Source organism: Malaclemys terrapin, chromosome 1 (assembly GCF_027887155.1).
Source record: "Malaclemys terrapin pileata isolate rMalTer1 chromosome 1, rMalTer1.hap1, whole genome shotgun sequence".
Lineage (NCBI taxonomy): Eukaryota > Metazoa > Chordata > Testudines > Emydidae > Malaclemys > Malaclemys terrapin.
This window is the reverse complement of record NC_071505.1, coordinates 57,260,542-57,284,674: the sequence shown is the minus strand read 5'-3', so window position 1 is coordinate 57,284,674 and position 24,133 is coordinate 57,260,542. Positions and strand designations below refer to the sequence as shown.

At 40.2% G+C, this 24,133-nt stretch overlaps 1 protein-coding gene across 2 annotated transcripts; it reads left to right on the top strand.

The window, feature by feature from the left end:
• The first annotated feature begins 3,434 nt into the window (after positions 1 to 3,434).
• On the top strand, positions 3,435 to 23,885 carry SLC38A2 (solute carrier family 38 member 2). 2 transcript variants are annotated; one of them, XM_054025000.1, is made up of 17 exons: positions 3,435 to 3,530; positions 4,392 to 4,479; positions 5,471 to 5,709; positions 6,067 to 6,148; positions 6,313 to 6,428; positions 11,271 to 11,344; positions 11,449 to 11,541; positions 11,723 to 11,804; positions 13,850 to 13,932; positions 16,094 to 16,152; positions 16,284 to 16,460; positions 17,275 to 17,354; positions 17,447 to 17,547; positions 18,472 to 18,596; positions 19,253 to 19,397; positions 19,517 to 19,614; positions 20,591 to 23,885. In XM_054025000.1, the coding sequence occupies exons 3-17, from the start codon at positions 5,597 to 5,599 to the stop codon at positions 20,687 to 20,689; spliced, it is 1,527 nt and encodes a 508-aa protein (XP_053880975.1). In that variant the 5' UTR covers positions 3,435 to 3,530; positions 4,392 to 4,479; positions 5,471 to 5,596; the 3' UTR covers positions 20,690 to 23,885. The 2 variants fall into 2 exon arrangements, with proteins under 2 accessions (XP_053880975.1, XP_053880966.1); XM_054024991.1 differs by lacking the exon at positions 3,435 to 3,530 and having other exon boundaries at positions 4,058 to 4,479.
• The last annotated feature ends 248 nt before the right edge of the window (positions 23,886 to 24,133 follow it).

The window sequence follows — 24,133 nt, the reverse complement described above, 5'->3', positions numbered from 1 at the left end:
CCAGCAAAGCACTTCACAGAGGCCTAACTTTAAACATGAGTAGTGTCATTGATTTAGATGGGACTGTTCACCTGCTTAATATTATGCACATACTTAAGTGTTTGCTGGATCACGGCCCAACAAAGTAGCAGCCATGAAAACTTTCATATTCTCCAAGACAATTTTTTTTTTTCAAATTCTCTTTTTATGTTATGGTTTGTTGATATTTCTTTTCTCTTCTACAAGAGGTGTAATAATCATGGCAATTGTGCATAAATGGCTTTTACATTTATCAAATGTTTTAGCTTCACTTTGGCATTTAATCATTTTTCTCTCCAAAATTAAAGTGGACACACATTGTTTACCTCTATTATTGTGCTTTTTAGGTTTCCCAGTAAAGTGAGCTGTGGAGCATGAATTTGCTTTGGTTTGATTCTTCAGGTGGTTGCTGATTTTGCCAAGTAGCTTTTATGATGTATTTATTTATCTGGATTTATACAAGCATTAAGGGTGCTTACTGACAGGCTATAGGCACCCTTCACATAACGTTAAAATACATCAAATCACAAGTTTTATTTTATATTGAAAACTTAAGAACAAATCCCACTTTCAGATGCAGACAGGTAACCCATGTGAACACCTGTGAGTAGGCAGGCCATTCAGATGAACAGTGCTGTTTTTCTATGGTTTGTCCTCCGTCTGGTACACATGGGTGCCAGGTTTGTAAAATTCTTGGTGGTGCCCAGAACAGGTCCAAGCAGAGCCGTCCTGTCCATAGGATGGACTGGGGCAACCGCCCCGGGCCCTGTGCTTTGGGGGGCCCCGTGCTTCAAGGGGACGTGGGGTCCAGGGCGGGGGCTTGGGGGAAGGGATGGAGTGGGGACGGGGGTGGGCTGGGGCTGAATTACTCACTGCTGCCGGCACCAGGCCACCCTGGACCCCACGTCCCCCTGAAGCACAGGGCCTGGGGCGGTTGTTCCAGTCTGTCCTATGGACGGGAAGGCTCTGAAAATATAAGCCCAAACATTGGTGGAGCCAGGCCCACCTTCCTTAATATTGGTGAAGCACAGGCATAACTCACCCTCACCACCTATGCTGGTACGGAGACTAAATGGGGCATGGTTTTGACTGGTAGCATACACAACAGACAGCATTTTGAAGATCACATTGCTGCACCCCTCACAAGCATGACCTCCCAAGTGCCATCATGCTGGCAGAGGCAGGGGTCACCAGCAGGGGTCAGGTCATGCCAGCAGTGGCACAGTCACATCACAAGTGGCAGAGTCATGCTGGGGGGCCAAGTCACAGGCACAAGGTCACACCAGCAGGGGCAGAGTCACATCATTCCTGGAAGTACTGGAATGTCCATGTCCTGTGTTCAGGGGATGTGTCAGTGGCCAGCCTGCCTGTGGCACATTTGCCTTGATCAGCCCTTTGCTGGGCACCGAGTATCTCTTTCCCAAGGTGCCAAACTTCCCAGCCTCATTTGCCTGAGGGCCACGTTTAACAACCGAACTCACGTGTGGTTGTAAAGGGCTGCGGTGGCCGAGCTGGGCCAGTGCCCATGGGCAGCGCCAAACCCTGCAAGAGTGTCAGGAGATCGCCCCCCTCAGCCACCATGTGTGCAGGGCGTTTGGTGCCTTCCTTCAGTTCCTTGACAACATGCAAACAGGCCAGCTCCGTGTGGCTGCTGGCAACCTGAGTCACGGGGGGATTCCCGCAGCCCGGGCACCCCTTGCCCTGGTTCAGACCCGGACCGGACAGAGGGAAGGGAAAAGGAGCACAGCGGGTGCCCTGTCCCTGGCAGCGCGCGCACGTGAACAGCGCGTGAGCAGCAGCCCCGGATTCCTGCTCCCGCAGGCTCCTGCCTGCCTGGCCTGGGCGCTGACTAACGCGTCGGGGGGGCGGAGCCAGCGAACACCTCTTCTCTCGGTTGCGGCAGTTATGGAAAATTTTTAGAACCTTTGCCCCGCGCTCTGACAGCAAGGCCCCGCCCTCTTCCTCCTCTTCAACTCCCCCCGCTTCCGCCGTCACCCCCGCCCCAGCCTGCTCTAGAACTTTCGGCGCCTCTGTCCGGGCAGGCTGGAACCTAACGGTCGGCTCGCGCCGCCGGGCTGAGACCCCGGGTCTCGAGGCGCCGAGTACCCGAGCTGCTCCCGCCGCCCTGCCGGGGAGAACCCCTTAGCCACGATGGGGCGCGGTCGGCCACTAAAGAGGAGCACCCCTGAATTTAGCAGCTGCGGCTTAAATCCGTGCGCCCCGTGCCCCTGGGGGAGGACACCGCGCCCCCCCCATCCTGGCCCGCGTGGGGGCACGTGTGCGCTGAGTTCCAAGCGCTGGGTTGCTGTGCATGGCGCTCCCGGGGGGAAACCCCATTGCAGCCGTGACGAGGGGAAGGGCTAGAATACGGCGTGCGGCAAACACCGCCCGGGCCGTGGCCGCACAGCTCAGACGCACGAAGCTAGCCCAGCCAGCACACAACCCCCTCCCCGGCTCTCCACCCCATACACCCTCCGCACGGAGACGTGCGCCCCTCCCGAGAGATCCCACAGCAGGGGGCTCCATCGGCCTTCACAAACACCGCACCCTACAGGGCCACCCGCGCTGCAAAATGCGCGCACCCATCCCCCTCCAGCTCCGGCCGATGCGCAAAGCCGCCGGCGGGAAGGAATTAAAGGCGTGGGGCCGTGTGAGGGAGGGATACCTGCCGGGGGGAGCGCACGTTGCACTAACAACAGACTGCTCCCCCCTTCGCAACACACAGAGGGCGGGACTTCCCGCAAATCTCTCCCCCTCCCTCCCAAGGCCACTCGCTAAAGGCGTGTGAAATACAGTGGAACATTTATCTACATCGCTGCACGGGGGAAAGATAGCGAAATCCCCCCACCAACTTCCCAGAGGGGGGAGACGAGCCATAGAATAAAATCCATGTCCAGTTCTCCCTGGAGAGGCGGTAATGCTTAGTACTGACCCTCACCCCGCCACAATCTGCCTACATCGTAGAGAGAGCAAAATCCTCCAACGATCACTAGGGGGGAAATAGTAAGACATTGGCTGAGTTATGATCAAGGAGTTGTGTCCCCCTTCTTGGGCCCCTTAAAAAGTGTGAGACTCCAGGCGAAGGGCTAGGAAAATACTCCAATGACGCAAGCCTAAGGGTTCCTTTTAAACTCGAGCTACCATCTGGACTTATATGTGCTCGCACCGCATCATACATTACAAATAATAAATGTCAGCAGTAGGACCGTGAGACTGATCAGCTTTCACCTCAGTAACCTTTGCATCATTGTAACGTGATACAAACACTGAAGATCAGAGGGGTAGCCGTGTTAGTCTGGATCTGTAAGAGCAGCAAAGAGTCCTGTGGCACCTTATAGACTAACAGACGTATTGGAGAAGTTCATGCTCCAATTCGTCTGTTAGTCTATAAGGTGCCACAGGACTCTTCGCTGCTTTTACAAACACTAAAGAGGGGATGACTGAAAACAGTGAGAGTCTGGGGATCATTCACAATGATGGACGGGGGAGTCTCAGCTACACCCATTTAAATGGTACTGAAATCAAATACTCTTTAAACTGCAATTGGCAAGTGAGACTTTCTTTACACCAAGGAGTTCTTTACAAACAGCCTCACCCCACCTCTGTGAAGTAGGATTTTAAAGATAGGGGAAGTTGAAACCGCAGATGTTTCAGTAATGAATGAATTATGTCCTTGAAAGAATTATGGTTATTGCATCATGCATTCACTGAACCTCTCTGTATCTCTGTCTTCTCTCTAAAAGGCGGCCTACCTCACTCTAGTGTTGTGAGGTTTCATAAATTGATGTCAGGCCCTTTGAGATCCTCTGAAATAGGTGAACACAAAGTAGTGGTGGTACCTCGTTTGGTGATGGGGGGTTAGTTAAGTACAGTTTGTCTCCAGTGTTACATCAGTGCACTGCTAAATGATGTTCTCGTGGTATTTCTCGTCGATAGAGGAGGGGGCTTAGTGGCAGCGCCTGAGCGGCATCGTAAGCCTAGCGAGAGAGGAAATGAGCCGGGGGCGTGGCTACGAAGCGCAGGGAGCCGGGCTGGTGTTGGTATACAAAGGAGAGGCGGCACATTGCTGTGTATGTAGGTGCCTCGCCCTTTCCTCTCCCCGCCGCGCGTCTCCGCAGCCCACTCTCAAAAAGCAGAAGCAGCAGAGACATTTTTCAGACCTGTAGCAAAGTCGTACGGGAGCAATATCCGGCTGCCCGGCCGGGATAACAGCACTGCCTGACCAAAGCCACATGCTCTCCTTATCAGCTGAGGGTTTGAGTAGAAGGAGAACCTTAATTTTTTTCTCGTGTATCGGTGGCTTTTAAACGAAATTTTGGTACTTTTCTTTATTTATTTTCTACTTTAAGGATTGTCGTTTTTTTCCTTTCAAGAACATTTAAAATTATCAATTTAGAAAAAGATCTCGTCGGTATTCTGAGGATTTCAGAGGGAAAATCCTGGGTTTTCAGCTTCTTCAAGGTAAGTACTGTGCTTCTTGCTCGTGTGTGGTTGTGGGGATGAGGGGTCTGGGCTTTAAATCGCTGAGTGGATTATTGGTGCCTTTAGTTAAGGCCAATATTATGTTTCGGAAACGATATTAAAACCCCCTGCGAGGGATTTTCTGTGTGTGAGAGTGGGTCAGACGGACGCAAAATCCCGCCCCAGCTGCTGCTTCCTTCCAAGGTAAAAAAAAACCCCACGCTGCTACTGCAGTCTCATGACTGATTTGCATTTTTTCCCTATTTAAACTGCAGGGATCCCATGTCCCTGGAAGGGGGGAGGGAAATAGAAAGTAGGGAGCGGTATGGAAATGTTTGAGGGGAAGGTTAAGCAAGAGTGAATATGACAATCGCACATGGCTGTTGCATCAGCTTTCTTTTCTGACGCAGGAAGGGTGGACTGGAGGTATTTCTCTTTCACACATATAGTACACGTGTGTGTGATCAGATACATCTATGTGTAAGGATATTTTATTAATATAACGAATATTTTTCATTATAGTATACTGTGTGGGTACTTCTCCGTTATAACTCTTAATGTGAATATAATAGTTTTTACATTGCAATATGATTAGTCTCCACGTAAGTTATGTAAATTGTGTGGATTTGATCTTCAGATATAAATGTCTTCCTAGCAGCTGGAGCGTGTGATCTTGATTTCATTTTTTTGCCTTTGTGTGTGCATGAAAGAGCATGTCTCAGAAAGCCCAACGTACATATACACTGGCAGACCCTTTCCTATGCAGATCACATCTTCTGGCGTGTGCTTGGGTGTTGTAGTTGAAGATTTATCTTTGTTCTCCGTTGTAGTCAGTATCTTGTACTTTTCCTCTCCGCCCCTCCTCGGCTGGTACTTTTCCACTCGTCTGGCTGGCGATGAATCAACCCCAGAGCAGCAGCAAGCCGCCGCTCTTCACGTGACCCGCTTGATAGACCACTGCAGTATTGACGTTTCCTTTTTACCTTCATAGGCAAGGCAAATCCGGCATCCAAGGACAAAAGAGCGAGCTCAGTGAAGACTGCCACCGAGGGGCAGTCATCAGGCCAAATATTCCCCACTTCATCTAATACTGGGAAAAGCTAATTGAATTCCCATCATGGATAGAGCAGACGTGAGCAAGTTTAACATCTCTCCAGATGAAGACAGCAGTAGCTATAGCTCCAACAGCAATGACTTCAATTATCCATATCCAACCAAAGCACCTACGAGGTTAGAGGGATTTTGCATTGCTCTTAGTTTTGTTTCTATTTGTTAATATTTGTACTCTATTACACATAATGTACTTCACACCTTTAAAGTACTCTTTTAAAATGCCTTGCTAGATCTTAATGTTTTTAATGTTTACATTTATTACAAATATAGGAAGTTGAATATACAAAAATTTTTATCATCATTTTGCAGATGACAGATTATGTATTTAATTTTGTTGGATGATTTGCTGATTTTTCTAATTCCCTTTGAAACAGAATAAAAAACAGAAACAACTAACTTCTTAAAGGCAATTAAGTTATAACTGGCTCGTTATAACAATTAAATATGGATTTTTTTTTTTTTTTTTTCTTACAGACCATGTATAGACAGGGATCCAGAAAATCAAAATTTCCTGCTTGAATCCAATCTTGGAAAGAAGAAGTATGACATTGAATATGTAAGTAAGCACTAACAAAGTTTTAAAATTAGCACACTAAACAATTGCTTTACTTTCAAATATTTAACCTTGAAAAGTGGAAAATGTTCATTTAAATTCAAATCTAAAGCATGAATAAATCACTGGTTCTCTATTAATTATTAGCTTTTCCTTCCCTTACACAGCATCCAGGTACTACTTCCTTTGGAATGTCAGCGTTTAATCTGAGCAATGTTATTATGGGTAGTGGCATCCTTGGACTTTCTTATGCCATGGCAAACACTGGAATTATTCTTTTTGTGTAAGTATGTTTTGGTTAATTAAAAAAGGCTCTTCTGCCATGTATCTGTTAATAGACAATATTAGCAGTATCCAGTGTAGTTGTAGCTGTGTTGGTCCTAGGATAGTAGAGAGACAAGGTAGGTGAGGTAATATCTTTTATTGGACCACTTTCTGTTGGTGAGAAAGACAAGCTTGTGAGCCATACAGAGCTGTTCTTCAGGTCTTTCTTTGAAATGGTTACAAGCCTTGTGGATAGACAGAAATAGTAAATGTGATATAGCTCAACTTTAACTAAGTTTTCATATGGTCTCACATGACCACCTCAGAAGCAAACTAGAGAAATATAGCCTAGGGGACATGGAATGTATTCAGGGGGAGGGAGGGGAGAAGCTTTAGAAGAGGAGTAGCAGCTGCTGGCTGGGTGTGCCTTACCTTACTGAGGGTGGCGCTGCCTTCCAGCTGCCGGCCAGCAGCCACCACTCCCCACTCTGCCTTCCAAGCTGGGCAGCCAGAGAGTGGTGGCCGCTAGCCAAGCGCACAGCTCTGAAGGCAGTGCCGCTGCCAGCAGTAATGGAGAAGTAAGAGTGGCAGTATCATAAATGCCACCCTAACTTCTGCATTGCTGCTGGCGGCAGCACTGCCTTAAGCACTGGGTGCTTGGCCAGCAGCTGCCGCTCTCCAATCTGCTTTCAGAACTGAGTGGCAGTATATGTACTTGTGTCTGTAGTCATTTACACACCCCCACAAGTGGGAGTGGGGGAGAATCAAATAAGTTTGAGAACCATGGGGCTAGATGAACCTATTGCAAGGTGGGTGCACAACTGGTTTGAAAATGGTATTCAGGGAGTTATCAGTGGTTCACAGGTCAGGCTGGAAGGGCATGTAGAGTGGAGTCCCACGTGGATCTGTCCTGAGTCCACTTCTTGTCAATGTCTTCATGGATAATTTGAATAAATGAAATGGAAAGTACACTTACAAATTGTGTGGACGATACCAAGCTGGGAAGTTTGCAAGTGCTTTGGATGATAGGCTTAGAAGTCAAAATGATCTTGACAAACTGGAGAAATGACATGAAATAAATAGGGTGAAATTCAACAAGGACAAATTGTTCCTTCCTAACTGGAGTATTTTCAATCAGTTGCACACATACAAAATGGGAAATGACTGCCTAGGAAGGAGTACTGCAGAAAGGGATTTGGGGGTCATAGTGGATCACAAGCTAAATATGAACAGTATAACACTGTTGCAAAAAAAGCAAACATTCTGCAATGTATTAGCAGAAGTGTTGTAACAAGACATGAGAAGTAATTCTTCTGCTCTACTCTACACTGATTAGGCTTAACTGAAGTATTGTGTTCAGGTCCGAGCATCACATTTCAGGAAAGATGTGGACAAATTGGAGAAAGTCCAGAGAAGAGCAACAAAAATGATTAAAGGTCTAGAAAACATGACCTACGAGGGAAAGACTGGAAAAATTGGTTTGTTAGGTCTGGAGAAGAGAACGCTGAGGGGGTACAGTTTCCAAGTATGTAAAAGATTGTTATAAAGAGAAGATTGATAAATTGTTCTCCTTATCCACGGAGGACAGGAGAAAAAGTAATGGGCTTAAATTGCAATAAGGGAGATTTAGGTTAGACATTAGGAAAAGCTTCCTAATTGCAAGGTAGTTAAGCAGTGGAACAAATAACCTAAGGAGGTTGTGGAATCTCCATTATTGGAGGTGTAGTGCATGGCATGATTTTTTTTTTTTTTTCCCTTAAGACCTTTTATATACCCTTTTCTTTATACATACTATTAATAAATATATATTTAATTAACAAAGCTGTGCCATACAGTAAAAATAGCAAAGAGGCATTTACCTGCCCCTTTTATATCCCAATTCCATGCTCTAAAGAGGTTCTGTAATGGTTATGATAGCCTACTGGGTGTTATGCTGATGACATCTCTTAGGAGTTAGTGTAGACAAAAAAGTAAAATAGGTGGGAGGAAGCAAGTTTAAAGTCAGTTATTTGAATAATTCAGCACATTATGCTATAATCAGTTCATTTTTAAAAAAAAAACACTTGTAGCGAGCAATTTAGCAATCATAGGTGCCACAGTGGTTTAATTCATTCATTTTTTTCATCTCTAGATTGTATTCAAATATATTGCTACTGAAATAAGGCTACACTAGTTCACATAACATCACAAAATTAAGTATGATTAGTAGTCTAGATGCAGGAGAGCACAGGTTGCAGTTGCTAAGATGTTACTGAGAGTGCATGGCTCACAGGATTAATAACAGTATAAAAGGCTTTTAATGTCTAGCTGATTGGTTCACATCTGGCCCAGGCTGATAGTGACTTTAAATTTTTAACATGATAATTATTAGGCAGCTTATATGAACTGAGCTGGTGGTGGCAGTTCATATAAGCAAGTGTTCTCAGTGTGTGTGCTTGGTAGCTTCAGCATAGAAGCCAGGAACAAAATGAGCACACGGACTAAACCAGGGGTAATTTTTTTGGTGGCCTCAGAGTGTGGCCACCAACTCTTGCCGGTGGCCACTCTGACAATTCTTCCTAAATTACTTTAGGAAAAACAAATAAATATGCACTTATACATGTCCAAATCATAGTAATTTATTTATGTAGGGTTTGGGGGGTTTTTATTTTGTTTTGGGCAGACTCAATAATAAATGTACATTTGTCTCTCTTCTTTACTGGACCTAAACAGAATAGAAACACAAAGAAGGCGTTTTGAAGTTGTGTTTTTTGTTTTGTTTTGCCTTTTGGTTGCTTTGTTTTGACTTGCTAGCTGGTAAGTCTGCTTCTGTGAAAAGTGATATTAGCTAGCTAGAAAGTGATATTAACTGGGAGGCAGTGAAAAGTAATATAAACAAACATACAAATACCACTTTTCACAGCAGACTTACTGGCAAGCTGGGGGACAAATTAAACCCTGGATGGGGAGGTGGTAGGGAACAGGGGTGATGGTGGGGGAGACTGGGGGGCCCAAAGCCCTGCAGCTGGGGATCAGAGCTGGAGGACAAAGTGGAGGCTAGGAGCAGTGGAGGGGTGGTGAGCCCAGCGCTAGAGCCTGAAGCCCCGCCGCAGGTGGGGGATGGAGCCTGATGTCACGCAGCTGGAGCCTGCAGTTCGCCACCCAAGGCTGAAGCTGGAAGTCCGAGTCCCGTCACCCCTGGGAAAGTGGGGAACTTACCTGGCATTTGCAGCTCCAGAGGGTGGCAGGGCCAAACCCCTGCTGGTGGCACAAGGGTGGGGCTGCTGCTTTTTTGCCCCCCCCCCCCCCCCCCGATCACCACCAAGGAGGCTGTGGCTTCAAGAAAATCTACTGGTGCCCGCATTTGAGAAACACTGGACTAAACTACCTTGTTACTCTGATAAAGTGGCCATTCTAAGTTAAGTCTGAGGTAGTGTTGAAATAGATATCTATTATCTGTTTTCTGTAGTACCAAACACTATGATCTATAAGCTCTTTCCAGTACTGTTTCTGACTGATGAACAAATAAGAGAAGTCCAGTTACCAGTGCACCACTTAATCATTACCTTTCACAATCATGAAAATTTATTTGTATATGATTTGCAGTGTATTCTGCAGTACATTGGTGGAGATTCTTGTATTACTTGTCAACAATATGCCAGATTGAAGCTCATGTCCCTACATCTTTTACTTTGACAAGCACTAAAACCCATACAGAAAATGAAAAGAACAAACTGGGAATGAGGACTCGTTAAACTGAGCTTCAAAACTTTTTTGAGCAGCTATAGTCTCTCTGGGAACTATTCTTTTAAAGCAGAATGCTTGTATTGGTGTAGGAAGGGGCAGGTTTTTTTTTTTTTTTTTTTTGATTTATTACAGCTTTGTGACAGTGGTGTTCCTCAGCTGCAAAGAACAATACAGCTGCTGAAGGGTGTATTCATTGAGAATTTTTAGAGGTTACAAAGGAGCATTTCAATAAAGCATATGTAGTTCTAATAGAAACGATAAGAAAAGTAGACAACTTCTGGGAGCCATTAACAGTCTCTGTTTAAGCACAGGTGAAACAGTAAATGTTGAGCAAAGAAAACTGACCTGCATTTGGATCACTTCAGTGTATATGAATTTTAAAACAAACCGTACTGAATCACGAGCTCTTAACACTTTCTAATTGTCCGTCCATACTTTACCAGTCAATTAACTGTCTTTGTATTTTGCTTTCACAAAAACATCACATACAGCTATAAGGTGACTTCTTTCAGACTTCAGCAGATTTTCTCACCTAGTCACAAATCAAATCAGTCACAAGTCTAGTGTTTCAGAGATGAACTAGCTGTGATCTAATTACCTAAGAATGTGAGGGGGAAAAGTAAAAATAGAAAAACAGCTGTTACAGTTATTATACAAAATGTTTTTTTCTAATATTTTTGTTAAAATAATATATTTACTGGATCAATCAAAAATATACTGGGTCTGATTTTCATTTATACTTGCACCTCTCTAAGGCCCCTTTACACTATTAGAGTGGTGTAAAGTCAATGTAAGTATTATTTAATCCCACTTCAGCAGTATCTAGTATAAATGAGAATTGGGCCCGTTGACAAAATAATAATGAAAATAGGTAGAGGTACCTTCCAATGTGGATTTAAGTATGATGTCCTTTCATAAACAAGCACTGATTGATTCATACCTTCTCAGCTAGTATTGGAACTTACACTTATTTTTCTTAATTATTGTTTCATTTCACTGTATTTTGATATTGGTTCTTATGTTCTATCTTAAATCCTTCCTATTCAAACACAATTAATGTGGCTAAACTAAATACATTTAAAGCTTTCTAAAAGTTTTTTGGCTTTTTTTTTTTTTTCCCCCCCCCCCCTCCTAGGATTCTCTTGGTGGTTGTGTCAATATTCTCTTTATATTCAGTTCATCTTCTCCTAAAGACTGCCAATGAAGGAGGTATGGTAAATTCTTATTATTGTACAAATAGTTATTACTAACTTCATATTATCTTTCCTTCATAAAATACAGCTTTTCAATTGATTTATTTTGTATGTTTGTAGGCTCTCTATTATATGAACAGCTAGGAATGAAGGCATTTGGTTTGGCTGGGAAAATTGCAGCTTCTGGATCAATTACAATGCAGAACATTGGAGGTGAGGGTTTTAAAAATATGTACTGTAGATTGTAATGTCAAATAATAAATACCTCTCCATTCTCAGACTTTTTTCACATATCTTTTTATTAATTGTTTGTGTCAGGTAAAGTTATGAAATAAGTTTTTTATGTCATGTTCCATCTATATTTGTAATGATTTATAATGTTATTCACCTACAGCTATGTCAAGCTACCTCTACATAGTGAAATATGAGTTGCCATTGGTCATCAAGTCATTTATGAACATCGAAGAGAACACAGGGTAGGTGATAGAACTCCTGCTCATCAGAGAAACTATTAGTAGAAACAAAAATGGACAACATATACATTTTATATGAAGACCTCCTTTGGTACATTTTAGTGTAGCTTCTTAGTCTGAGATAGGGCATTGTTAAGCTCCAGTAAGCTTTTTTTTTTTTTTTTTTTTTTTTTTTTTTTCCCCTACCCCTTGGGTGGTCCATTTGACATGGATCTAGTCTCTGCTGGTAAAGATATTAGCAAAATATATGTATTCCATCATATTATAGAAAACAGTTATGTAAAAAATATCCGGTAAGTGCTAATGGCTGTGCTGGTCAACATATTGCTCAATAATGAAATGAAAATTAAATAGGGTCATAGTTGTTATCTCTAATGTATTTCAGGAAGCTTAGACAGATAAGACAGTTTTCAACATTAACATTGTGGGAAGTATTCTTACTATAACAGTAAGCTGCATTTCTACAGTGATTCTAGTTAATATTTGCTTAAGGACAAATATTCAGTAAGTCTGTGGCAATATTAAAAACACCAACTCATTGATTACAGTGCATGTAGTGATTTAAGATATGCAGCATACATCCAAACTGTGCATCTACATTATCCATTAATCCACACAGAAATTCCATAACTTCTTGACTTTGTGAATCATGATTTCCTTCACATGGGCTATCACCAGCAATAATATGCATTCTGATGAGAAGTGCTGAAGGCCTTTGATATGGTGGTTTTTTTTTTTTTTTTTTTTTTTTTTTTTTAACTCAACAAAACATTTTCGTGTTTTAAAAAAAAAAAAAAAGACAAGTCAAAGACCTGTCTAAATCACACTAATTTGAGAATGTATAATGTATTTTTTTTTTTAATTCCAAATAAAGTAACTGAAGAAATGGGTCCAAATTCTTCTCTTATTTGCATTGGTATGGATACAGAGTGACTCTGTTAAAATTAATCCAGATTTACACCAGTTTTCAGAATTTAGCCCTTAATGTTCAAACTAGTAAAGTTTTTAAGATGGCTTATTTGCTCAACAAGGCTTTTTTGCTCATCCAAATATTACATCTGGTTTAAAAATATCTCCTGTTATGGATCAGCTAGTACTATTTCCAGTATTAACAGTGGGATAAAGGCTACACTATTACTGCCACAGTTGAATAACCCATGACCAGTTTTGCCCTGTTACTTCATTGCACTGAAGTTATTCAGTTCAGTCTGAGAACTGAATTTGTCCCCCAGTGTTTCAGAGGAAGATGCTCCCAATACACCTGACAAATGAGTGATTACTTTCGCCTATTGAAAGAAAAAAGAAACACAGGAAGGGGTTCAGGGAAGAAAATCTCTGACATTTCCCTTGTGGTGATAGTCTTCCATATTTTTTTTTCAGTTGTGATGGGCCAGATTTGCCCCTATGGAACAGAATGAAATCTTCGGTGTGTCCCAGGTGATAGGCAGAAGGCCAGGGCCCTGCAGCATCTCTGGCTCTCTCTCTGGCTTTCCCCTAGCTCCCTGGCAGCATACAGTAGAGCCACATTACCAGAGATTTCCCCTGGCTCTTCAAAGCCTTTCTTAAAGGGTGATCTCTATCCCAGATGGGACATAGTGAGAAAGATAATGCAGCCTCAGGGTTGGGGGCTGAGGAGCAACAAAGAAACAAAGGCCTAGATTCACTTAGGCAGCTACCTCCCATTAGGATTCAAGGACATAAGGACCTTTGAATTTGAGCAATATGCATTTTTATTTCCACCAGCGTCTTTATTCACCCTTCTCTCCCCCCGCCCCCCCCCCCAATAACCGTGTGCCTATCCTAGCAGAAGACACTGAGGGAAAGGGACATTGCAAGAGGGATCTATCTATTGCTATCTTCAATAGCCGTTGTCTTGTGAAATTATCATAACATTGTTTTATTCTCTGGTATTGTTATTGGATATTTTATCTTTTACTTACATATATTTGTTTCTATAACACACTATTGTTTGTAAGGACTAACCTGTAGGCATCATTATTGTAAAAATGCTTTGATAACTTACATAAATTCCTCTTTTTTTCTTACAGAGAATGGTATCTTAATGGTGACTGTTTGGTTGTGCTGGTGTCTATAGTGTTCATTCTTCCTTTGTCACTGCTGAAAAATTTAGGTAAGCAACTATTCATTTAAAGTAAACATGGATACATATGTTTGATTGGCTGTTAACATGTGGAAGGTCCAAATATGGGAGCTACCTCCACATTACTGATCTCTTGCCAGGTGAACGCTGGGAGAACTGTGCAAATAATCTCAGTCCCTGAGGAGAAGAGCAGTGCTTCCCTTTTTAAGAAATAAATGAGGGCTACAGAGTGTTTGTAGAGTATAAGAGGAAAAGAGAGTGGGTGAGGACAGGACGGGGAGCCTGCAGTTCCCCTGTCTTTGACTGTGACCTTGTCAGATCTCTGTTTACACAGGATTTGGCCTGGTCAATGTACGTGCTATGCACATTTGAGGAAAGCACAGATGCTATGGAAAGTGATGCTCATGATTCAGTTGGTGGAATACTTTCTCTGAATCAATACGGAGTGAATACCCCACATGGTGCTTGACTCGATAACCCACCCTATGTTGTAGAGGACTATGGAACTGAAAGTGGCATTTTTCAGATAAAATACACGACCAATTTCTGCTCCCACTGAAGACTATATCAAAATTCCCATTGACTTCATTGGAAACAAGATTAGATCAATTAAGTGAAGCTCCTGACCACTTGTGGTCATCAGTTACCACATGGCACTCTTCCAAGAGTGGGGATGTTAGCCCTTGTGTCCTGGCCAAATTTCATTTTGGGTAACTACATTTTCCCTGCAGTTTAAATTGGAAATAATGATTTTTGTTGTTGTTGTTTGTTTGGGGTCCTAAACTGTTGTGTTGTATTGCTGCCTAGTTTCTTAGCAGAAGTGGCTGCACTTCAGTGATCCATATACACCTCTACCCCGATATAACACTGTCCTCGGGAGCCAACAAATCTTAACACGTTATAGGTGAAACCACATTATATCAAACTTGCTTTGATCTGCCAGAGTGCGCAGCCCCGCCACCCCTTCCCCCCCCCCCCCCCCCCCCCGCCCAGAGCACTGCTTTGCTGCGTTATATCTGAATTCGTGTTATATCGGAGCAGAGGTGTAGGTGTTTTTTTAGAAAATGGAAGAGGGTGGGTTGTTTTGATTTTGTGATTCTTTGAGTGAATAAACCTATAGGAGATCCCCCCCCCAGGGCTTGTCTACACAGTGGGCTAATGTGCTTTATAGGGTGTGATTTTTTAATGAGTACTAATGTGCTCTGCATTAATTGGGCCATATGCATCCTTCTGGTGCACACCGGCAGGGTGTACACAGACCAATTAATGCACAGCACATTCATGTACTTCAGAAATCATACCCTTCTAGAGCCATAATGTGAGGGCTTGTCTTCACTGCACCAGCTAGCACACTTGAATTACTCCACTTACTTGAGTGAGGCCTAGTCTACACGTAAAAATTAGATTGACCTAGTCATGTTTGCTCAGGGCTGTGAAAAATTTTGCGCCCTGAGCACCATAGTTAGATCAACCTAACCCTAATGTAGATGCAGCTAGGTTGACAGAAGAATTCTTCCATTAACCTAGTTACCCCCTCCTGGAGAGATGGATTAATTACATCAATGGACAAACCCCTTAGGGGGTTGCAAGGTTATTACATGGGGTTGTGAGCTGTCAGCCTCCACCCCAAACCTCGCTTTGCCTCCAGCATTTATAATGGTGTTAAATGTTTTTAATTTATAAGAGGGGTTGCACTAAGAGGCTTGCTGTGTGAAAGGGGTCACTAGTACAAAAGTTTGCAAACCACTGGTCTACACTATGGCACTACAGCGCACAGCTGCAACACTGGGACTGTGCCAGAGTAGTGTAGGCATAGCCTAAGAGTGACCACGTAGAGACACAACAACCGCGTGATTTTGATTAGCAGCACAGTCACTGGATTAGCAGTTGCTGAGTTGCTGATGAACTGCTGCATCCTCCAACTGCATTACTAACTCCAGTGACAGCAGCTCCCTCTTAATAGGCCAGCTAGTTCAAGTTTAAATTTAAAGTTTAAAACCATGTAATTTGAGCTAAAAATTTTTGCTTGTGGAAGGAGGGGCAAAACTTGAGTTTATAGCTTGAGCTAACACTGCAGTGAAAACAAGTGATGAGACACTTGTAAATTAATAAATTTTGTAATTTTTAGCAAATAAGTGGGGGGAGGAAGCAAGGCTGTAATTAAAATGTTGTTTCTCTTTCTTGATGACAGGATATTTAGGATATACAAGTGGCCTTTCCTTAATGTGTATGGTCTTCTTCCTTATTGTTGTAAGTATAATTTCTCTGTAGATTTACAGTGCTTGTAATAGTGCATTTCAAGTGAGATTTCATATGATTTCGAAGAGCTTTATCATATTGTATCAGTTAAAAATAACAATGTGGTATGGTGGTATTTTTAGGTAATTTGCAAGAAGTTCCAAATCCCTTGTCCTTTGGGATCGGAGTATGACATGATGAACACAACTCTGAATGGCACATTGGCACACCTGGCAACTGCTGCACCTTTGCATGGAACAGCACAAAACATGACTAGTGATGACACGTGCAGGCCCAAATATTTCATCTTCAACTCACAGGTAAGGTAGCATATGTAAATGGCATTCTCACTATTAAAAATAGAGGGAGAACAAACATTACGTAGAAATATGGTCATTTTTGCTTACATAATTGCCAAACCTAATATTTTGGCGGCCATTAATTATTTATGTCCCAATCCTGAAAGGCATTGTGCACCTCCTGCAAAATGGGGCTTCCTTAACTTTTATTGAGCTCAAGACGAGATGAGGGTTTCCAGCCTCTCCTGGGAGGCAGTCAGCACTTAAGCACATGTTTAACTTTAAATATGTGAGTAATCCCATCTGTATTCAGCAAAACAAATAATTTACCAGATTAAGTTGCACCTGGTGCAAACCTCACCAGTAAATGGATTTTTGCACTGTTGTAACTACAATGATTGAAAAGTCTCCATTGACTTCAGTGGGCTTTGGATCAGCCCCTAAAGGCCCAATTCTGCAAACTTTTACTCACACAAATACCCCTAGTGATGGAAAATCTCATGAGAAAGGAATACTCATGTGAGTAAAGATTTTCAAGATCAGGCCATAAAGATTAAATCCAGCAAGGCACTGAACACCTCTTGGGAGATGCAGAGTGCATTCAGCTACCATGGGCTTAAGTGGGGCTTGAGGATTCTCAGTATTGGGCCCTTTAGAACAAAAGAGAGAGAGAGAGTTGTAATAACCTTACAGAATAGTTGACTTTTTTTAATGGAAAATTGAGACCAATTATACTTTCAATGGAAAGTAGAAACCTACTGATGAATTCTGTGCAACAAATATAAATTTGATACATCTATCAAGAAGTTTATAAAGCGTGTTTTATGTTTTTCAGACTGTCTATGCCGTACCAATCCTAACATTCTCTTTTGTCTGCCATCCTGCTATTCTTCCTGTTTATGAAGAACTGAAAGGGTAAATGTATAGATTGTATATAACTTTACTATTCAAAAAGAAACAAGCAATATATTGTCACTAACACTTATTTCTGTTTGTTTCTTTAATAGCCGAACCCGTAGAAGAATGATGAATGTGTCCAATATTTCGTTTTTTGCCATGTTTATAATGTACCTATTGGCTGCTCTCTTTGGATACCTGACATTTTATGGTAGTTATTGCCTCTTCTATTTTTTTTAAATGAAGCATGTCTCCAGAAATTCAAAATAAATCTTGTGGTTTTTAAAATGTAAAGCAAATTAGTATTAACTAATAAATTATTTTTATACATTCACACTTAAAGGGAACCAGTGGTCTTATGGCTAAAGTTCAGGACTGGAAGTCAGGCTATTTTGGTACTGTTTGACACAGACTTTCTGTTATCCTTGACCTGTCTGTGCCTAAGTTTATCTCTCAGTAAAATGGATATACTACTTCCAGGGACTGTAAAGCTTATAAAATTCATTTATATTTGTAAAGTACTTTGAGTCCAACATTGAAGTTACTATGTAAGGACAACTATAGAAGTGAGTTTATTATGATTCTGAGCCTTAATGTGTTTAAGAAGGGAAATGACCTTGTTTTTTCTCACTAGCCCCTGTAATATTCTTCACAAACCTCTCATAACTGCACACTATTGTATTTTTCCTTTTCTACTCCTGTCCCTTTATTGGTTTTCATCTATAAAACCAAAGAACTAAGTTCTGCTCTGTAGCTTCATTGTCTTTAAGGAGTCTACATTTGTATAACTGAGAATAGAATTTGGCTCTAAGAATTTGCTATGATGTTGCCATAGTCTAATAATAAGGTGAAAACCTATATGCCTTTGTCATGCAAAGTCAGTGAATAGCAGAAAGCAGAATTTGGCCCAGCTGAAGTACATGTACAAGTAAAATGAGTGGCACTAGGCCCTGTCTCTCTCTCTTCCACAAACTCACAGGACAATGTGCTCAAGACCAACTGAGTTTTTAATTCACTGTAAATTTGTGGAGGAACTGGATGGACTGTTCTGTTTTATTTCTTAAGAAGTACACAGGGATATTACCATTCTGTTATGTCTTATTAGAGTTCAATTAATATGCCATTTTCTTTATAGGAAATGTTGAAGCAGAATTGCTTCATACTTACTCTGCAGTCCTGGGTTCTGATGTTATTATTCTTATTGTGCGTTTGGCTGTACTTATGGCTGTAACACTTACTGTACCTGTAGTTATCTTCCCAGTAAGTAATGCTTTTTTTATTCTGTGTATCCATCTTAGCCAGTAATTGGGTATCTTTCCTTCCTCTCTGGCTGTGGACTAATAGTAATATTAAATTAATTAGGCAAGTGCAGTTTGCTAATTTCTAGTAATTTTTTTAACTTTTAAAAAATTGTTCTATATAACAATTCTGCATGTATGATTTTTACTCATTTAACTGAATCAAAATAATTGAAATAGATAGGCATCAATTTAGAAAGTAAAACATTTTTACATAGAGGGGTCAAAACCTTTTATTATTATTAATTTATTCATTTATAATAAATACATATTTTACCCTATATAATTTTTCTATATTCAAGTCATTTTAAAGAAAATGAGATAAGTGTTGGGTACTACACCTGTTCCTTAGTCCCCTTACCAATTTGTTTGTTTTAAATGGTTTTAGCTAGTTTTTTTTATTTTTTTTCTCCCCTATTTATAAACACCTATATTAAAAAACTGGAAAATCTGTTCTCATAAAGAGCTGTCAAATGCATAAAGTCAAGTGCAAAACAGAGAAACTTTTCTCTCTCTAATGTCTTACTGTTACAGTAATCCCAGTCATTTTTGTATTAAGTTGACAGTCTCTTTAAGGACTTTTGTGATTAATACTAATGTTCTCATTATTTTTTGCAGATCCGCACTTCAATTACACAACTGTTTTGTGCAGAGAAGGAGTTCAGTTGGTTACGTCACAGTTTAATTACAGTTTTTGTTTTGGCATTTACCAATGTTCTCGTAATCTTTGTCCCTTCCATTCGAGATATATTTGGATTCATTGGTAAGTTTTTGTATATTTGTTCAGGGTTTTGTTTATTTGTTTTTCAAAATCAGAACAATGTCTTCAAAAGTCTAATGAAATACTGTACTTAATTCAGAAAACTTTTTTTTGTAATATAGGTGCCTCTGCTGCTGCCATGCTGATCTTTATACTTCCTTCTGCTTTCTATATCAAACTAGTGAAGAAAGAACCTCTGAAATCAGTGCAGAAGATTGGGGTATGTGTAAAAGAGTATTTTCATTAACATGCTTTAATCACTGACTGGCTCAGAGCAAGGGTTTTAGTTTATTTCTTTATAATCTAAGGATTTCAGAATGTCTGTGATCTTCATTGATGAACTAGCAGTAACTAGTAGTGTCTATTATTCTAACAAGCAGTAGTTTCATAGGCAATTGTAACTGGAGAGAGAGCCACCAGGACATTATTTCTGCATACTTCCCTACGTGACCTCTCCAGTTGTTCCTGCCAACTCCAGAGGTGACCACAACCAGGATTTCATCCTGAAATAGCAAATTGTTAGTGGAAATTAAATAGTGGTGGAAATAAAATTATTTTAATTACATACAGCTATTGCACCATTACTGACACTAAAGTAGTGTGAATAGAAATGAGGCACATTTTGTCTATTTTATAACAAATACTATAAGTAGCGGGAAAGTGCCTGATAAATATTTAGTGGAGTGTATTCAACAAAATATCTATTCAGTACTGAAACTGCTGTATAATATTATGCAGCCTCACTGGTCCCTCTCAAATATTTCTTCAAAACCTACTTCTCTCGGTTACTCTCAGAGCTGACCTCCCCCTGATCACTTGGGCCCTTTGCTTGATGTTGCTGCTTCTGATCTTAGACATTCAGGGTCAGATTCCCAACTTGTGAAGCCAGGCATAGCTCCATTTAAGTCAATAGAGCTATGCCAGTTTACACCAGCTGAGTAGGTAGCCTGCTATATTAAAAATAAATTTATTAATCCATTTTAAAAAGGCACCAGAGCATGTGAAAATCAAAGGTTATCTCATTGTCATTTACTGTAATCTTTGTTCTTTTTATTAGTCATTCCTTAGTGCTCTTTGACCAATTTAAATCTTAAATAACTCAGGACAGGCACTTACCTGTTTATGTCAGGTATACATTTTGTAGCTGAAGAAGAAAATAAAATGTCTGAAATGAATTTTATATTTTCTCTTTCCAGGCTATACTCTTCCTGGTGAGTGGCCTGTTTGTGATGATTGGAAGTATGATCTTGATTATTATGGATTGGATCCATAATTATGCATCTGGTGGACATTAACTGGCACGATTTAATCTCGAATACTCCAGCATTCACTGAAATATCTACCGAGAAAGAAAATTACCTAGGTTTGCAATTTTGCTTCCTTTTAAAATGCAGATTCTTTGATGCTGGGTCTTCTGAGTGTAGAATAAGTGAACTCTTGAAAAGAAATTATTCTGCATGATGAAAGTGGCTATTAACATCAAACCACCTGAGTCTCTGGCTGAGGGAAGTGACAATTTTATTCCATTCCAGAGAATGGACACAAGTGTCTGTAGAATTTTATCAAGCCATGTTTGGCTTTCGTCATTGTTACTTGGGTATTTTATTATTTTACTTGAATGTGCCTAATGGAACCATTTGATGTGAAAAATAACTCTTAATTTACAGCAAAGTGTTGATCTATCTAATGAGAGAGAGAGGAAAAAAAACGCTATTATTTTATGTACCAAAAATTCTTATGGACCTCAAAAGCATGATTTTTTTTTAATTGTTTTCTTAAAGTCAAAATGTATCCCAGTGACATAGAACCTGTACAAACATTTAATCTGTGTTCTAAATTTAATACAATTTTCCCTTCTATGGAGGTATAATTATACTGACTTTCAACCAATTTGAGTAGGTCAAAACTCCATAACTAAATAGAAACAGTTTTTTCAGTGAAACTCAGATACTCCAAAATTTAATCAAAGAAGTCATTGTTGATATCACAAGTCATTGTACATAATCAACTAGAAATATCATAGTTTTAAAAAATGGCGATCTGACTCAAGTTTTAATGCTTTTAACAGTTTCAGGTCATCAGAATGGGTGTTGTTTAAAATAAACTTTTATACAGTGAAGAGCTCATAAAGATCTTGAGATTTCACCTCTTGAGGTTCTCAGTAGTGCAGTTGGGTAAAACAGGGTGGTTGTTTGTTTATTCTGATTCAGTTGCAGCTATCTACCAAATCACACTGGATCATATCATGCCAGTTATATACAAAACTCCTTTTTGAGATTAACTGGGGGTTCTGCTTAATGATAGCATATGACCCATTGTCAATTATGTTTGGGTTTTTTGGTCAGTCTTTCTTGAACTTGCTGCACCATAAAAAAGAGGTCCTGCTATAGTTTATTAATTGTACAGTTTTCACAAACTGTACAGTATTTGTCAATTTCTCATCCACTGTTGGATTTTAAATTACTTGATTATTTTTGTTCCTATTTTGTCCATGCTAAAAGCCTAATACACAAACTGCACCAGTATTTGGTGCTCAATACAAGTTCTCTTCATATAGACATCTGGGATTCCTCATGCAGTTGATAATGTATAGTAGTTTAAACAAAACAAAAACCCTCATGGACTGAACAGTCATTTTGTACTTGTTTGCTTCAGAGATAGATACATTTTGTTTGAGTCCTAACTAGAAAGCTACCAAAACAAGTGCTATATGTTTGTGATTAGCTGTTTTGTTTCTACTGCATGTTTACTATTTATTCCTATCCCAGGTTGAAGAGAAATGGTACCTGCATAAGAGCACATTTGACTTATCAACAGGCTCTTTCTTATACTGCACCCACCAGTGTGGTGTCTGAGAACCTAGTCAGAGATAGTCGTGGTACTTTTGTTCAACTATATTTGGCATAATGTTTTAAAATCTGATTTACAAAATTAAATTTAGTAGTTGGGTCCGAGGGAACAAATAATGGCATGTAATCAGTTGATTAAACAGCACTGAAGATTTTGTCTCAAAAGCCAGAATCAATTCTAGGTAACAATCACTATTTGGCAGATGATGCCTGTCTTTCTCCACATTTTTAAAATCTATGAAAAATCGCAGATATTTTGATTCATACTTCTGACTACAACTACTAACCACATCTGTAGCAAACATAATGAAAAGTGAGAGTTCTCTCATCTTGCTTGTTTCATTAGTCCAGTGGTACTCAACTTTCAATTAGCACTTTGAACTGATCAGTGCTTCTCTTACTGGGACTCAGGAAGAGGAAGTGAAGTTCAGATTAAAGGCTCATTTATTTCTAATCTATGGATCAGTGATATGGCAACTCTTCCTCCTCCTCCCCACGCACATGGAAAGCTGAAGGAGGATTTAAAATGTCCTCTCCCTTCAAGAGTTTATAGTGTGTGTTGAGGATGAAGAGATCCCCTTTCCAGTATCAAAGGGAGCAAAAATGAATCTCTTCCCTCTCTGCAACCGGAAGAGGGGGGGAGATCCTTCAGTCATTGTCAGGGGAGATAAGAGAGGAAGATGTTACATGATAGCACCTCATTATGTTGTATCAATACATGTTGTTGAGTCTTGCAAATTAATGCAGCAATGTCTGGACGTTACATTGTGAGTCAATTGTTCTCTGAAGCTCCATTTGATGACTAAGTAGCTCTTCAGCTGTTAAACTTGAGTACCACTTTGCTAGGTAGTTTTCTAATATATGAATCTGTTGCAAACCTGTCAGTTTAGAGGTCCCTAAACAACATACTAATGGAAATAAGCAGCTTCAGTATTAAACCACTGTATTGTCACCTTGTTTTTACATTGCTGTCTTCCATGATATTTCAGTCATAACTGTAATGTTATTTATAGAACATTAATCAATTAAAACTAAAACCTATTTTTCAGTATTTATAATAGTTATGTACATAAACTGTATGTGTGTATATAATGTAAATATATTGTATATAATATAGGTTTGGGACTTTGGGTTTATGTATATATTCCTCTGTCATTATTAATGGTTATTGCATCATTTCAGCCAGTTGTTCATGTTGTGCATATGTGTAACAACTGTCAAAGGAAAGTTTCTTTACAGAAAAATGCTATGCTTACAAAAATTGAAAGAGTATGTTACCACTCGAGATGTAAGAACACACGAACACGAAAGGTTTTATTTATTACAAATGTAAATGTTGCAATAAAGAGGAGACTTTGGGGTCCATAAAGAAGTATAGATCAGGTACAGATTTTTTTCATACAGTTTATCATGGATGTTATAATTTCCCAAATGGAGTGACTAACAACTTCTTTTACAGTCTAATGTATCTGTTACAGGTGTTCTACAGTACATCTTTGTATATATTGTGTATATACACCCACTGTATTGTTAGACGTCAACAATTCAGTTACAGTTGTTGGCAAAGAGTGTTACACAGTTTCAATGAAACATTGTATGTTTGTTTTAACTGAATTAAAAATAAATAAATAGATAATCCTTAGCAATTTTGTGTTTTTTCTTGGGGGATGAAGAGGTGAAGGAATTACTATTAACTCAAAAGCAATGTACAGCACACAGGGGATTTAATTCCTTAGCTACTTGACATTGCTTGTATTTTTTTTTTTTTTTTTTTTTTCCAGAAGTGTTCACAGTAATCTAAGGCCTGGTCCACACTAACCCCCCACTTCGGACTAAGGTACGCAAATTCAGCTACGTTAATAATATATAATAATAATAATAATAGTAATA

Coding starts and splice junctions, on each gene's coding strand:
- SLC38A2 (XM_054025000.1), top strand. CDS start 5,597: ATGGATAGAGCAGACGTGAGCAAGTTTAACATCTCTCCAGATGAAGAC. Junction 6,149..6,312: donor AGAAGTATGACATTGAATAT/GTAAGTAAGCAC, acceptor TCCCTTACACAG/CATCCAGGTACTACTTCCTT. Junction 17,355..17,446: donor GTTTATGAAGAACTGAAAGG/GTAAATGTATAG, acceptor TTTCTTTAATAG/CCGAACCCGTAGAAGAATGA.